Raw genomic sequence first — 17025 nt, 5'->3', positions numbered from 1 at the left:
AATTATTAAATTTGATTTCAACTGGTGATAATGATTTGCTGGCATAAGCAATTATTTTATTCAGTCTTTCTTGCTTTTGGAAAAGAACTGCACTTACACTCTTGTCGGTAAAACCTGTTTCAACATAGAAGGGTTTACCACCTTCTGGATAAGCAAGGCATGGGGCCTGTATGAGTTTTGTTTTAAGCTCAGATACAGCTTGTTCATGGCACTCATTCCATTCCCACTGTACTCCTTTCTTTAGTAGCTGTAATAGCGGCTTTGTAATCTCAGCATAGTTATCTATGAACTTGCGAGAATAATTCATCATCCCCAGGAATGATCTCAGTTCCTTGAGATTTGTGGGGGACTTCGTATTTTTGACTGCTTCCACTTTCTTTTTCTGTGGATTAATTCCTTCTGCAGTAATTTCATGTCCTAGGAAATTTACCTTGGATCGGCACCATTGAGCTTTCTGTAGGGAAAGTTTAACACCTGCTTCTCTTAGTTGATTTAATACATATCTCAACTCTGAAATATGTTCCTCAAAGACTGTACTTTTGATAAGGATATCATCGACATAAGTTAGTGTACCTCGTTCAGCTGCATCAGGCATTGCTTTGTGCATGAACACAGCAAATTCGTGGCCTGCGTTGATGTATCCGAAAGGCGTACGGGTCCACGCAAATTGTCTATTACCGAATGTGAAGGCTAGTTTGTATTGATCCCTTTCATCCACTTTAATTGTCCAATATCCTTGTGCGCAGTCAAGGGCTGTGAATATTTTAGACCCTTGGATTTGCGCCAAGCATTGGTCAATGTATGGTACAGGCCAACCCGACATGTAGACACGTTTGTTTAACTGTCTCAAGTCTGAGCATAGACGGAACTGACCATTCGGTTTGAGAACTCCGAGTACTGGATGATTGAAGGAACTGTGTACTGGGCGGATAATACCTTTCTTTTCCAGGTTCTTAACAATTTCCGATAATGACTCGTAGGCTGCTAGCGGAAGTCGATATTGTTTGATAAACACAGGGGGTGCATCTGGATCAGTCAGGATTCTCGTAACATGCAGGTTAGTTTCCCCACAGTCATAAGAGTCCTTGGCAAACATGTCCTGGAAATCCCAGAATAGTTGCCTTAGCTGCTGTCGTTCTGATTCATTAGAACATCCATCAGATATAGAGAGCTGTTCTTCCACCCGTTCCTGAAATTCTGGGAAAATCTCAGGTTGACCTACCTCATAAGCTTCTTCAAGCCTATTAGTTAAGTCATTTGGGGTGTAACATGCTTGATCCTTACCCTGCTGGAGTGTTTGATACTCGCCTTCATTGATCTCATGGTTGAAAATCACTGATGTTTCCTCGACATGACATGTACCTTCCTCAGAACTGAAAGGATAAATAGAGTGTATGCTGAACAACCCTTCAGGTGTTGAGAAATATTGTTGGTCCACTATTTGTTCTTCTGTCAAATATTCATCAGGTATTAATCCAATGACTTCATTTTGGAATCCAAAAGTGTAATATTCTGAGTCAATGGCTAAGCCAATCATTGTATCCTCCTGTAACGTGATACTATGAGGGCTCATGTTTTGCATGACCATGTATAATGGTTCCTGATGAATATTTATTAGGGGAATTGGTTTTACCTTCAACCCTAATTGTTGCATCCGATTGGATAAACAAATCAATGCATCTGCATTTCTCATCTTTTGCCCCATCTTTACTCGAATGGGTAAAAGAAATGATTTGCAACCTTCAGGGATTTTTACTTTTTCAGCGACAGTGATATCCACTGCATATGGTATTCGCTGTCCCCATCTCAGGGCTTGTTCTCTATCCTGGAATTCCTCTGGGTTTCCGGATAATTTGGACCACAGAACATTATTGACCAGATCAACCTGTATGGCAAATCGGTGAATAATGTCGTTTCCTAAGTACATTTGGTACTGTGGTTCCTTTAACACACTGAAGACATGTTTTGCAGATTTGTTTCCTAGAGACACAGATAAGATGCATTTTGCAATTACATTATGACTCTGGTTATCGTTATCCAGATCGTGGATCCATTCCTGTGTAGAGATACATTTGATTACCTGCGGGTCGGTAACCTGCTTCAGCAGTCCTAGGCTTATGTAGCTGGCCTCAGATTTGAGATCCAACTTGGCATATTTTACCCGAGCAATATCATCTACCTGCACGGGAACCAGCACAGTATCATTGATTTTCTCGATTTCAACCAATGCCTGTGTATGCTTGGTTATGCCTGCCACTTCCTGGTTTCCCCCTTTAAAGGAAATAGTTAACACATCCTCTTCAAGGACTATCTTTTCAATCTTATCCTTTCGGATATTTATGATGTGAAAAGCAGTGTTAGCATTTTCCTCGGGTTTACCGTTTTTCAGGATCGTGACTTCTGGTATCTGACTGTTCCGGAAATGGATTTCAACAGAGTTAGGCCTTTCCTCAATCATATGGCAGCTACGTTGCGACTGTGCATTGCTGGAGCGCTCAAAAGCAATTGGAGCATTGACTTGAGCCCATATTGCTTCATTTATGAAGTCAATTATGGAATTTAGTCGTTTGAGCAAATCGATTCCAATGATCAATCTATCATATGGAAGATCAACAATCAAAGTTGGATGTTTAATGACCTTTTTACCAATCTTATATGTCAGCCAGGATGTGCCTTTCACTTGTAAACTATTACCACCAACGCTTATCAGCGCACCCTCAAAGGCTTTTAATCTTGGCTTCCTTTGTGATGAATCCAAGATCTGCTGGTAATAGTTAAAAGACAGAATAGTAACCTGGGAACCGGTATCCAGTAAACCTGGGATCGGTCCGATACATCCATCTTGTAGATGGGTATCGATAAAATACCGGCCATCTACCTGTTCAAGATTGCAAAGAAAATTGGAATGTTTTTCCATTTGTTGCTTCAGAGAATGATCTCTCTGCAGCGTCAGGGTATTAGGAACTTGTTCCTCCTGATTCTGCCTGCAAGGCACTTGGGTTCCCATGGATTCTATCACTGGGACAATCTGAACAGAGGGTACTTCACGCTCTGGCTCACATGACACAGTATCACACATTTGTGGTGAAATATCAAGCACATTAGACTTCCCTTCCTCGACCTGGGGTAGGTCGGTACATTGCACATCATTTTCATTAACCGTATTGAGTACTGCCATATCCATCTCCGTGCAGTGATTTATCTCGGTTTCCTTTAATTGGCAGAGCTGGGCCCTGCCTCCCCAGCTAAAAAATCCTCATGCTGTCTTCCTGCAGATCCCTGAGCCAACTTACCCATCATGTCACTCAATTTGTTCACTTGATCAACAAGCTGATCAAACCTATTAGGTCGGCGAGGGTTCTGGTTCCTGGGATCATATCTGTTCCCTGCGGGTGATCCACTCCTAGGTGAGTTAGGTGGTGATCTACCCCTAGGTGAATTAGGTGGGTGCTGTCTCCTTTCCCACTGCTGCCTGGGTCGGTTATCCCATTGTCTATATCTTTGGGGTCGTCTGTACCCCTGGGGTTCTCTATATCCCTGGTAACCTCTATACCTTTGACTACCCTGGTTTCCTTGGTAACCCTGGTATCCTTGATACCTGCGATTGAACCGAGGACGGTAGACCTGGTTCTCAGAACCTGAGCTATCCCTATCTGACCCTTTAGGATTTTGTGGTCTGTTTTGATTAGGGTTTTGTTGCTGTCTTTGGCCCTGCTGGATAGGTACTTTTGCAGGAGGTATTTTCTTCTGTTGGGATTCAAGGTTTAGGTTCGCTTTCACTTTGGTTTCTTCTACTCTGTGCTCTGGGTACTTTCTGGTGTTCCTCCCACTTACGTTGGAACTCCCACTGATGTTGAACAGCAGTGTCGCTGAGGTAACCATTTTCTCTAGGGAGTTTCCGAAGTCTAACTCATTGGCCATGCTTAACTTTATTTGGGTAGGCAATGCATCATAATATGCCTGTTTAAAATCAAGAGACTCCCAGTTAGGATTCCGATATGCCAAACTGTAAGAGTTTTTTAGCACAGAAAGGAATTCTCGGGGGCTCTGATCGGGTCGACAAGTAAGTCGATACACATCTCGTTTTGCTTCTGAGATAGTGCGATACGGCCCAAACTCCAGCTTCACTTCGTGTGAAACTGCTTGCCATCTAATGATACCTCGCTCCTTAAATGAGGTGAAATAGTGGCGGTATCTGTCATCAAAAACCCATGGGAGAAATCTGATTTTGTCTGCTTCAGACAGATTTAAAGAGTCCATAGTGGATTCATACAACTCCATGTGGGATGCTATTTGCGCTGAACCCTTTTTAGTGAACTTTGGCACAGCGGTGTTTAAGAATTTTATGATGCTGGCCGAGCTCTGTTTTTCTTGGGGGTACTGATTATTTCCCCTATTTGACTCCCCCCTATACGTACCTTTCCCCCTTCTTGGGATAGGGCTGGATTCTCGCTTTCTCTCATCAGCCTCCAATTCATCTGAATCAATATCAGCAAGGGAGTCGTGACCTTTATGGGAATCATCATGCCTAGGGGCCCTCATTTGCATATCTCTCTCTGGAGAGGAATCCAAATGTTGATCTTTAGGGACCCTTGTACTGTCATCGATTATGGTATTCATAGTCTTACATACCGTCTCCATACGATCCAACATGCCTTGCCATTTTAGGTCATATGGAGTGAGTATTGGCGGGCAAGGGCTGGATGATCTATCGAGTCTACCTGCCTGTTGGATTTTGAAGTACTGCTGTTGTAGTTCTTCAAAATCCTGTTTAAGTCTGCGATGCGCTTCACGATTCCGTTCGGCGTCTCTTTCCAGACTTTTGATCGCTACCTCCCTGTCTGAAATATTAATCATTAATTGGTCTCTATCAGCCCTTATAATTTGAAGATCTGATTCCACATCCCGTAACTGGGAGTTCAATGATTGGACGTCTCCCTCTGTTCCTTGCAATTGGGATCTCAACTGTACAATCTCTTTTTTTCTAGACTGTGCAAGGATATCTACCTCTAATAACCCATATAGAACAGAGGGTAGGGCGCCTAACAACCTCTTCTTCAGTTCGGAATCCGAGGTTATTGTGGTCATACATGAAAGATAATGATCCACCAGACCCTTAGATTGAAATATATGATCAGCTTCCTGTTTTATACTTTTCCTCATTCTGCTTATCCATTCATCTACTTCCTCATTATATTTCAGTTGTATAAATATAAATTCCACAATTTTTCGGAACGTCTGTTCCAAATGCAGTTCTGAATCACTACCTGTAGCACTCATGATTCAATAGCCAATGCAATAAAACCAGCTCAATAAAACGTTTTTACACTGTCTAAACCAGTAATGGAAAGTAAACGGATCTCGCTGGGGCCTCCAATCTATATGTCGGGCGTTTTGTCAATGTTTGTATAACTTGTTTAAAAATAAATATAAAATCAAAAATGTAAATGTAATGCTCCTGGGAAAATAGGAGGAGCTAAAATACAAACATACGCCTAACTGTGTGAGCTTGTTTTCCGAGGTTTTACAGTACTGGTTTAAACATGCAAATAAATGTGGACCAATTTATAAAAATATCAATTTAATAAATATTACAATATCAAAACAATATAATATTGCACTTTTGATATAAAACAAAACTCATAAGGTCATTCTTATAATAAGCAATGAGCTGGATAATAATTTCAGTAAAACATCAAAATGTTATTATACTTATTCACCAATACAAAAGGCTTAAACCAATTAGCAGTCAACTCAAATACAGTGCAGAGATATGACTCATCAAATATGGCCGTCGGCCCTGTTACTCAATTTACCACAGGGTCTCTGGAGACAAAATGGATGAATTGAACGACAACAAAATGGCTGTTATCAAAATCAAAATGGCTGCTATCAAAAATCAAAATGGTGGCTATCAAAAACAAAATGGTGGCTATCAAAAATCAAAATTGCGCAGTCCAAAATCAAAAATGCGCTATCCAAAATAAACTGGCTGATGTCAGCTATACCATTCAATATAACAAATTTAGGATGACTCAGTGGATCTGACGACTGGGCGTTGCCCCACAATCGCTATGCAATCAACTATAAATGACAGGAATTTTCCCTCTGTCTACACTTTAACCTCCGCTGGCCTGTGTTACTACACAGAGCAGGCGGGTAAAATACATATAATTTTGGAATAAAATATCTATTGAGTCGTCCTAAACTTGGTTAGGTGTGGCTTGCACATGCTGCGGCAAAGTATCAAAATATCTAGAGGAGGTAGCTTGAAAGGTCTAGTTTTTTTATCCAAGACTGAGTTAAACAGCCAGTTATCAATGAACATATGGTAGAACTTAGGTGAGTTGTTTCCAACTTGCAACTTTGGAAAAGCTCACCCCTTTTTAAAATATCAACCAATGAAATTCAATCAATACATCATATGTTCAGATATTCTGCGCTGTAATAAGCCGTCTAACTAACAAGAAAATCAGAACTGGGTTCAAGTATAGTCACCAAGATGGCCTCTGGGCGTGTTCCTCTTAGGCGTGGCTGTGTTCAGATGGCATGAATCCTCTATGTCCTGGTCTGCTCAGATCTCTTGATGGTCTGATCCTCTTTCATTGAATGACCCCTCTCATCTTATTCCCCTCACTACCTATGGTCCTGCCCAGGAGATTAAATCTTCTAGCCTATCACTGGGCAGTGGGAGTGACCAATGGGGGCTTTCTGTGACTAATCTTTAACCCAAGCGTAATACTGGCTTTCACCCTTTGTAGGTGCTGTTGGCTAACTAATCACAGACTTACTGGGATATTTGGCAAACTAAAAACAAAAATCATGTTTTATTATAACCCAACAGTGAATAAATCAATGTTATAAACATTTCATATCTTATGGATAGCTGATCTTGCTGGAATCACTGGTTATTATTTAGTATACAGTGACCTTTTCTATCATATCCAAGATAGATTGGATTTGATCCAAAAATCATTGGCATGCTTAAAACCACCATGGATCTCTCATTATAACATATTGTGCTTGTTAGCAGAGTTTTATATCTCTAACATTATTGTTTAATATACAACACTGGTAAACATTTACACATTATGACTGGTTTGTCCAGCTATAGGAAAAACAAAGGTAACATATACAATGCCATAACCTTTTAAATATCCCTTCTTAATTATTATGCAATAATACATACATGTGCTGTCTGTTTTCTTAACCTAGATGGGAATTGTAATATAACTTTATGCTTTTTAATATGAACTATTGCTGACAGCATAGTCAATATATTTCCCAAGCTTCGTTTTATCCATTAACTAAGGAACCTGTGTTTCTCAGCTGACATTGTCTACCCTTCACAATGAGGACATCTGGATTTACTTGGATTAAGATGTAGACACTCAACACAAAGGGGTTTGAGCAATTGCACACAAAAACTGGTTCATTTATAAACAAAAGTTAGTGAAGGTTCGTCTGTTTTTCATTGTTACTTAACTTCTTGTTTGGCCATTGTTTGTCCTAGCAAGGTACAACCTGATATCATTATTCCTGCAAGTTGCATAGGATTACCTATTGCAAATATTACAGCAGCTGACTGCCTGTTATTCCCAACTAATCTTTCTAGAGGGCACAGACTGTGCAATTCAGTATTACTTGGCAGTATTATATCGCCATATTAAAATATGCTCTGCCTTTCTCAATGATCAATGTATATATTAACCTACAATCACCATACATTAAAAAGTCTTTGTCTTCTGTAACCTAAGGGAAGGAAATATTAGATTTTATTTGTATTTGATCATGCGCAGTTCAGTTTATCAGAAAAACGTTACTCCGCCATATGGAAATCTCGACTAGTGTTGGGCGAACAGTGTTCGCCACTGTTCGGGTTCTGCAGAACATCACCCTGTTCGGGTGATGTTCGAGTTCGGCCGAACACCTGACGGTGCTCGGCCAAACCGTTCGGCCACATGGCCGAACTAAGAGCGCATGGCCGAACGTTCCCCGAACGTTCGGCTAGCGCTGTGATTGGCCGAACGGGTCACGTGGTTCGGACCCGAACGCGCTCTGATTGGCCGAACGGTCACGTGGTTCGGGTAAATAAATACCCGAACCACGTCATATCTCCGCCATTTGTCTGTGGGTTTAGCTTTGGGTAGGCAGGCAGGGTAGTTCGCGCTCCAGCCACGCTAGCCAGGGTCCCCCCCAGTCATTGTGTGTCACTGCTGGGAACAGTAGTACACCGCTCGTTCAGCCACACTATATAGCATTCTGTGTACTGTTCTGTGTCTGCTGGGAATAGTGGTACACCGCTCGTTCAGCCACACTATATAGCATTCTGTGTACTGTTCTGTGTCTGCTGGGAACAGTAGTACACCGCTCTTTCAGCCACACTATATAGCATTCTGTGTACTGTTCTGTGTCTGCTGGGAACAGTAGTACACCGCTCGTTCAGCCACACTATATAGCATTCTGTGTACTGTTCTGTGTCTGCTGGGAACAGTAGTACACCGCTCGTTCAGCCACACTATATAGCATTCTGTGTACTGTTCTGTGTCTGCTGGGAACAGTAGTACACCGCTCGTTCAGCCACACTATATAGCATTCTGTGTACTGTTCTGTGTCTGCTGGGAATAGTGGTACACCGCTCGTTCAGCCACACTATATAGCATTCTGTGTACTGTTCTGTGTCTGCTGGGAATAGTGGTACAACGCTCGTTCAGCCACACTATATAGCATTCTGTGTACTGTTCTGTGTCTGCTGGGAATAGTGGTACACCGCTCGCTCAGCCACACTATATAGCATTCTGTGTACTGTTCTGTGTCTGCTGGGAACAGTAGTACACCGCTCGTTCAGCCACACTATATAGCATTCTGTGTACTGTTCTGTGTCTGCTGGGAACAGTAGTACACCGCTCGTTCAGCCACACTATATAGCATTCTGTGTACTGTTCTGTGTCTGCTGGGAATAGTGGTACACCGCTCGTTCAGCCACACTATATAGCATTCTGTGTACTGTTCTGTGTCTGCTGGGAATAGTGGTACACCGCTCACCCGCCACTGTATAGCATTGTGCTCTGTGTCGCTGCTGGGAATAGTGGTACACCGCTCACCCGTCACTGTATAGCATTGTGCTCTGTGTCGCTGCTGGGAATAGTGGTACTGTATAGCATTTCTGTACTGCCACTGTACTGCTGCCAGTCAGCGTGTACTGTAAGGATAAGTGAAATGAGGAAGAAATCCGGTGAAAGAGGGAGGGGCAAGGGAAGAGGTGTTTCCCCTGACGGTTCACGTACAGGCCACAGGGGAGCACCCAAGAAAACCCACTCAATACCGCCCATGTTGTCCAGGACAACAACCCTCACAAATCCAAAAGAACAGGACCAGATAATTACTTGGATGACCTCTCAAGCGTCCAGCAGTGGGTTAAGCAGCACCAGCACATCACGCACGAGGTCCGAGTCCTCAGCCAGTTACAAGGAGCCAGTGGGCACAAAGCTGACACAACCGGCAGCGACACCACGCACACAACTGCCAGATAACCAGTCCGATGAATTACCTCAGGACACAATGGGGTATTCGCAGGAGCTATTCCCAGCCCAACAAACTTCCACCTTTCAAAGGTCAATGGAGGAACAGCCAGAAATGTTGTGCCTGGATTCACAACCGTTAACTGTGGGAAATGCACCGCGCACTGAAATACAAGGCGAGTCCGAAGAGGACTCGGAAACCCAAATCCCAGAGCAATTTGGGCAGGAGGGGTTGCAATTGCAGGAGGTCGGCCGACAAGATCTGGAAGACGACGTTGGAGTGTGCTGCGCAGAGGTTGTTGTGGGGAGCTCTACTCCACGGCGGCGGCCCACAATGACATATGACGAGTTTGAGGAGATGGAAGAGGAGGGTATGGACAATGTGGACAGAGACCCAGATTTTGTTTGTGAACGAGAACATCGCCGTCGTAGCAGCAGCACAGATGAGTCTGTTGAAGAACCCACTGCTGCACGAGCTCGCCTTGTGCCACAAGGTAGGCGGCGCGCAATTTCAGGCACCACAAGCGTGGAAGTTCAAGTGAGAGGCAAAAGAGGAGCAAACAGAAATCGCCAGCAAGGAGGCAGGTGCTCCAAAGTCTGGGCTTTCTTTGAAGACTGCACTGAGGATGTTACCATGGCGATTTGCAAGGTGTGCAAGACCCGCCTGAGCAGGGGGAAAAGTATTAACAACCTCTCCACCACCAGCATGAGCCGTCACATGCTATCCAAACATCCCACTCTTTGGGCAAACGCGTCAGGACAGGGTACCAGAAACAACACTGCCTCCCTTGGGTTCACCAGACCCGCCTCAGCAGCAGCAGTAGCCCAGCCATTGCGTGGTTCACAACATTCACAAACATCAGACGACGCTGACACTGTCACTTTCCGGAGTAGTGCTCTTGAGGTCTCCCAGTGTTCTTCAAACACAACAACCAACAGCCCTTCCGTGTGCAGCGCTATGGTTCAGTTGTCTGTGTCGGAGATGTTTGAGCGCAAGAGGAAATTGCCAGCAAATGACCCCCGGGCCGTGGCAGTAACAGCCAGCATAGCCAAGCTTCTGGCCTGCGAAATGCTGCCATATCGATTGGTGGAGACAAACAGCTTCAAGGGCATGATGTCAGTGGCCATCCCACGTTACGTGGTTCCCAGCCGCTACCACTTTGCACGCTCTGCAGTGCCTGAGTTGCATGAGCACGTGGTCAGCAAAATAACCCGAAGCTTGAAGAATGCCGTTGCCTGCAAGGTTCACCTCACCACTGACACCTGGACGAGTGCGTTCGGCCAGGGTCGATACATCTCCCTTACCGCGCACTGGGTGAACCTTGTGGAGCCTGGCAGCGATTCCTCACCTGCTACGGCACGGGTGTTGCCCACGCCACAAACAGCTGCACCGCCGTCCCTCCCACTGGATAACAGCAGCACCTACCTCTCTGACTCCTTCTCCTCCAACGCATCTCAAAGCTGTACCTCATCCGGAAACGCTAACCCAGCAGCAGTAGGATCGTGGAAGCAGTGCAGCACAGCTGTTGGCATGCGTCAGCAAGCGTTGCTGAAGCTAATCTGCCTTGGGGATAAGCAGCACACAGGGGAGGAAATTTGGAAGGGAATAAAGGAACAGACGGATTTGTGGCTGGCACCGCTGGACCTGAAACCGGGCATGGTTGTGTGTGATAATGGGAGTAATCTCATTCGCGCTTTAAGGTTGGCTAAGCTGACACACATCCCTTGCCTGGCGCACGTGATGAACCTAGTAGTTCAGCGGTTCCTGAGGACATACCCAGGCGTGGCCGATCTTCTGTTGAAGGTGCGTCGAGTGGCCAAACATTGTAGAACTTCCAGTACTGCTTCGGGGGCACTCGCCAAGATGCAGGAGCGCTTCAATCTCCCCCACCATCGCTTGCTGTGTGATGTCCCTACGCGCTGGAATTCTACGCTGCACATGCTAGCCCGCTTTTGCGAGCAGAAGAGTGCAGTGGTCCAGTACATGACGGCGCAGTACCGAGGCGCATCCGGCCAGCTGCCAAGCTTCTGTGGATCCGATTGGGCCAACATGTTGGACCTCTGCCAAGTCCTCCAAAATTTTGAGCAATCCACGTTGCTTGTGAGCAGTGACAACTCTTCAGTCAGCATTACCATACCACTGCTGTGTTTACTGAAGAGGTCGATGTTAAAAATCAAGGAAACAGCTGTCATGATGCAACTGGGGGAATCTGAAGGAGAAAACGATCAGCGTGATGGTACCAACATCAGGCCATCCGCCTCAGGGAACGCTGGCCCCAGCAGCTATGACGAAGAAGAGGAGGAGGAACAGCTGGAGTTGGAGCAGGAATTTCATGCCACCACTGACGAGGGCCAGAGCGGTGCACGTTGGACTTCCACAATTCAACGCGAATGGTCAGCAGAAGCAGACCAGGAGGAAGGTGACGACTATGATGCATCACAACAACTATCACAACGCTCACAAGAGGATGATGAGGATTCTGGTAGGACTCTGGCACACATGGCTCAATTCATGCTAGACTGCATTGAACGTGACCCACGCATTGTGCGCATTCTGGACAACACCAATTACTGGGTTTATACCCTTCTGGATCCACGGTACAAACACAATGTTCCAAAACTGCTTGAAGAAAGAGTCAGACAGGTCAAAATGGAAGAATACCAGCAGGCCCTTGTGGAGACTTTAGAGAGGAGATTGACATCCTCCCCCTCCTCTAGCCAGTTGTACGCAGACAGACTGACTTCCGCAAACCCAGGACGACCAGGAGGGCAGCAAACAACGCAAGCCGCAGCTAGTACCCAAAAGGGAATGGTATCGGCAGTGTCCTTGGAGTGGGAAAATTTTCTGACACCCATGCAGCAGCAGCCCACAGAACAGCAAGCGTGCAGATCCACCTCCAACACCGATCGCCTGGAGAAGATGGTCAAGGACTACATGTCAGATGACGTAGCTGTGTCTAACAATCCATCTGCACCCTTCAACTATTGGGTATCGAAGCTAGACACCTGGCACGAACTGGCAATGTACGCAATAGAGGTGCTGGCTTGCCCGGCAGCCAGCGTTATGTCGGAACGCTGTTTCAGTGCTGCCGGAGGCATCGTCACAGATCGGCGTATCCGCCTCTCCACAGAAAATGCAGACCGTCTGACTCAAATTAAAATGAATCAATCCTGGATTGGAAACGACTACGCAACACTCCAGGACCCCAACCAAGTAACATGACCAATGAACATCTGGGATGGTTTAGCGTTTCCGGTCCCTGTTTATTGAACCTCTCATCTGTATTACACTTATGACTGCATGGCGGCAAAAAGCATTGCTATATCCGCACGCTTTTTGTCCTCATGCAAGGCCTGTGTTGTTGTGTCTCAAAAAGCTTGGCCTTCTCCTCCTGCGCCTGCTCCTAGTCCTGTTCCATCACGTCTGCTGCTGCTGGGTTAGCATTTCCAGTCCCTGTTTATTGAACCTCTCATCTGTATTACATTTATGACTGCATGGCGGCAAAAAGCATTGCTATATCCGCACGCTTTTTGTCCTCATGCAAGGCCTGGGTTGCGTCTCAAAAAGCGTGGCCTTCTCCTCCTGCGCCTGCTCCTGTTCCATCACGTCTGCTGCTGCTGCTGGGTTAGCGTTGCCGCTCCCTGTTTATGGAACCTCTTATCTTTATTACATTTATGACTGCATGGCGGTACAAAGCATGCTATCCGCACGCTTCTTGCCCTCATGCAAGGCCTGGGTTGTTGTGTCTCACAAAGCGTGGCCTTCTCCTCCTGCACCTGCTCCTGTTCCATCACGTCTGCTGCTGCTGCTGCTGCTGCTGGGTTAGCGTTGCCGGTCCCTGTTTATGGAACCTCTTATCTTTATTACATTTATGACTGCATGGCGGTACAAAGCATGCTATCCGCACGCTTCTTGCCCTCATGCAAGGCCGGGGTTGTTGTGTCTCACAAAGCGTGGCCTTCTCCTCCTGCGCCTCCTCCTGTTCCATCACGTGTGCTGCTGCTGGGTTAGCGTTACCGGTCCCTTTTCCTGGAACCTCTTATATGTATTACATTTATGACTGCATGCCGACAAAAAACATGTTACCTGTGCAAAGAAAACAGACATTTCCCGCATTTAAAAGACAGTTTTCCCTTTGAAACTTTAAAATCGATTTTCTCAAAAACTATAAGCTCTTTTTGCAAATTTTTTTTTTCCTCTTGTACCCACTCCCAAGGTGCACATACCCTGTAAATTTGGGGTATGTAGCATGTAAGGAGGCTTTACAAACCACAAAAGTTCGGGTCCCCATTGACTTCCATTATGTTCGGAGTTCGGGTCGAACACCCGAACATCGCGGCCATGTTCGGCCTGTTCGGCCCGAACCCGAACATCTAGATGTTCGCCCAACACTAATCTCGACACACTGAAAAGCAAATTATAGCCGTAAAAGTTTTCCTGGCAGAATGCAACTTCTGAAAGCACGGGGAGATAGAAAAAGGTCAATAGTTTGTGTATTTTCATTTAGGGACACTTACTAGGCTGCCACTGAGCAGAGACAACAAAACAGTCAATCTACTTTGTAAATGTTTGAATCTAAAATAAAACCATGGGATATCTAAAAAAAACTGTACTTCTTCTTAGGAGCAGGAGGATAAATACAATTGGCTATCTCAATCAGTTTATTTTCACCTCATCCACTTTTTAAGGCAAGCAGAGGTGGGTTTATTCTCCCTGCTTGCACTACAAATTGTGAACTGTTAAGTAACTTGTGATTATCAATCTACAGGATAATCTCTTCCAGCCCCCCCTTCCCCCCCCCACCCCCAAAAAAACTTCCTTCCGGAGTAGAATTTATTATAGTCTTTTTTTTTTTATTTGGTGATTATATAATAATTTACTTTTCAGTGACTTTCAATGATTTCAGGCCATGTGTTAATGCGACTGGCCAAGCAATTCAGTGAATTATTCCTGTTCCATGCACAGGGTCGACATCACTACCAAAATGGCAGCTCTCATGCGGGCAGAAAAATAACAAACAGCACTTACCAAAAAATAACAGAGGAAACATACTGCAGGAAGCATGTCTGTTACTTCAAGATGCAGTTAACGTCACATTTCTTTAAAGTATGCCATAGCTAAAGGTTTGAAAAGATTTTCATAAGGTGGGTAGCTGATGAAAGGGCTTTCCTGACCAGTTGCTGCAGGCGAAAGCCCTTTTTGCCATTTGTCACAAATCAGCCTCATTGTCCCCACATGACAAGTGACAGAGAGAACACGCTGCTTTGTTATGGTTTTCACACCCTTGTCAACTTACAGGTTACAGAAAATATGACATTCCTGACCTCTCAGAGGGTCATTAGCAATAACCTGCTGCCCCAGCACTTCCTTTACATCTTAGTGACCAGAGAAAGTTTGTTTCATAAACAAGTTGGCGCTTTTATCACCTTGATAAGCTACTTGTGGTGGTCATGTGATCAGGGACTACACTGATTGGCCTTTTTTGATCCTCCAGCTGTTACAGCTGAGGAGTAAGTGCACAGCCACACAGAATGGGCTCAGTGAATAAAAGCAAACCTAAAGTGAAAATAACCTGATGAGATAAACAATTGTATCTGTAGTCCTAATCCTAAATATGACTTTTCAGGAATCCCATAGTCTTATCATGTATCTATAATTTTTTCTATTTTTTAGCTCCCACACAGACAAATCTTGAACTCTTGAACTTGTTTTTATCTGTTCCCTTCACTAAGAAATGTTTTTTTAGCCACAAAGATTTTTACCAGCTCTATTAAGCCAGGTACACACATCGTATTTTGATTGGTCAATCATTGATACATGTGTGTTTACTGCTAAAATGCCTTTTTTTTTGAATCCCACTATTTTATTTTCTGTGTAAAGAGAACCAGAGATGAAGCACCGTCTTGTATTTCACCTTATAAATCAGTAGGAACATGACAGTAAACACCTAATCTGCTCTTTGTTTCATTGTTCTCTGTTTAATCTGACTGTTATCACCTCTGATAAAATTCCCCGACTGAGCACTCAGTCTAGCTTTGCTATGGAAAGATTATAGCTGAGTCTGTCTTCTCTGGTGTCTTTTCAAGCCCAAGCCTGCCCCCTTGTGGCTCTGCTATAATGACTCAGCTAATTATTCCCTGCAAAGCCAGACTGAATGCTCAGTCTGGGATTCTTATCACAGCTGATAACAGACACTTTTAGCAGTGAGGATAAAACAGAGAATGGTAAGTGTTTTCTCTAATGTTTTCTCTAATGTTCTTACTGATATATATGGTAAAATACACAAGGGTGCTTCGTCTCTGGTTCCCTTTAAAGCTGAAAAAGTAGGTTTAATGTATTATTGTCTCATACAGTCTGGCAGAGTTTAAACCACAATCTATGAACTATTGTCATTGTTTAACTCTCCCCTGCACTCAGAAGCTGTTCTCTACTAGGAAAGAGTTTTATGGCTGTAATTCCTCATCAGTGAGGGTTACTCTATAGTCTAACTAGGTCCTGACCAGACAGAAATTCTCACTTGCAAACCTGAATGTTTAACTCTTTCAGGCAGAATAATAAAAAAAAGGAACATAGCCCAGTTATTTGTATGCTTGGCACTGTATATACACGTTTACTTTAGTTGCATTCACTAAACTGAGGTAAGCAGAAGAATTACATGCATTATGCATTGATGAGTAGAGTGTAATGCAATGCATGTAATGTATTGCAATCTGCTTTTTTAATTGTGCTGACTTTACACACGTTATTCTGCTTACCGCACTTTGTGAATACACCCCTATGTCAGCTGAGGTACCCTTTAAGGACTATTTTAAAATTGAACATCCGGCCATTAGTTGTTGACTTTTTAATTTGGACAGCTCTTGCTACTGTAATGCTATGTATGTGCTCACACTGGAGCGATGTGATTCTATAAAAATGACCCATAGCATTGCATTAACAAGAACTTTTTAAATAACTAGCATTTAAATAGCGCTGCTAGTGTGAACCAACCATAACCTTAAATACTTTGATGCTTATCTAGTTTATTCTATGTATACTACTTGTACATGAATATTCTGATGTATACTTCATTCTACACCTTTATTTTCCAGGGCCTCCAAATATAACAGAAGATGTTTTTGTAAGTATTTTGTGTGTAGTGAACTGATAAAGCTCTCACTTGGATCATTGTTGCAGCCAATATACAGATCTCATGTCTTTCTCAGCACAATAGAAACGCCTTGTTTTGTTACATGGGACTTGCTAGGTAAGGCTAATATAGAGCTGCTTGTCATATATAAATTATTATTATTAATTGTATTTATAAAGCGCCAACATATTACGCAGCGCTGGATATACTATAATAAAAGTATAACTAAGCAATAATGTAATTTATACAGCATCAAGTACCATAAATCCACCTCTGAATTCCATGAATTGTCAAAGATGATGCATCTTTGGCAGTTGGAAACAGCTGTTATTACCCACAATGTCACAAGGCTCCCACAGTGTGATGTCAGGACC

The 17025-nt window shown here is 44.0% G+C and overlaps 1 protein-coding gene across 2 annotated transcripts in view; it reads left to right on the top strand.

Annotated features, from left to right (window-relative positions):
- Positions 1 to 17025, top strand: part of RGS22 (regulator of G protein signaling 22) — a 157828-nt gene that overhangs the window by 12662 nt on the left and 128141 nt on the right. For both annotated transcript variants that reach the window (XM_068237725.1, XM_068237724.1), the window contains exon 2: positions 16614 to 16642. In XM_068237725.1, coding sequence (XP_068093826.1) covers positions 16614 to 16642 — 29 coding nt within the window. The remainder of the gene's footprint in view (positions 1 to 16613; positions 16643 to 17025) is intronic.

This window comes from Hyperolius riggenbachi, chromosome 5, assembly GCF_040937935.1.
Source record: "Hyperolius riggenbachi isolate aHypRig1 chromosome 5, aHypRig1.pri, whole genome shotgun sequence".
NCBI classification, from domain to species: domain Eukaryota; kingdom Metazoa; phylum Chordata; class Amphibia; order Anura; family Hyperoliidae; genus Hyperolius; species Hyperolius riggenbachi.
This window is presented reverse-complemented; position numbering and strand designations above follow the sequence as displayed.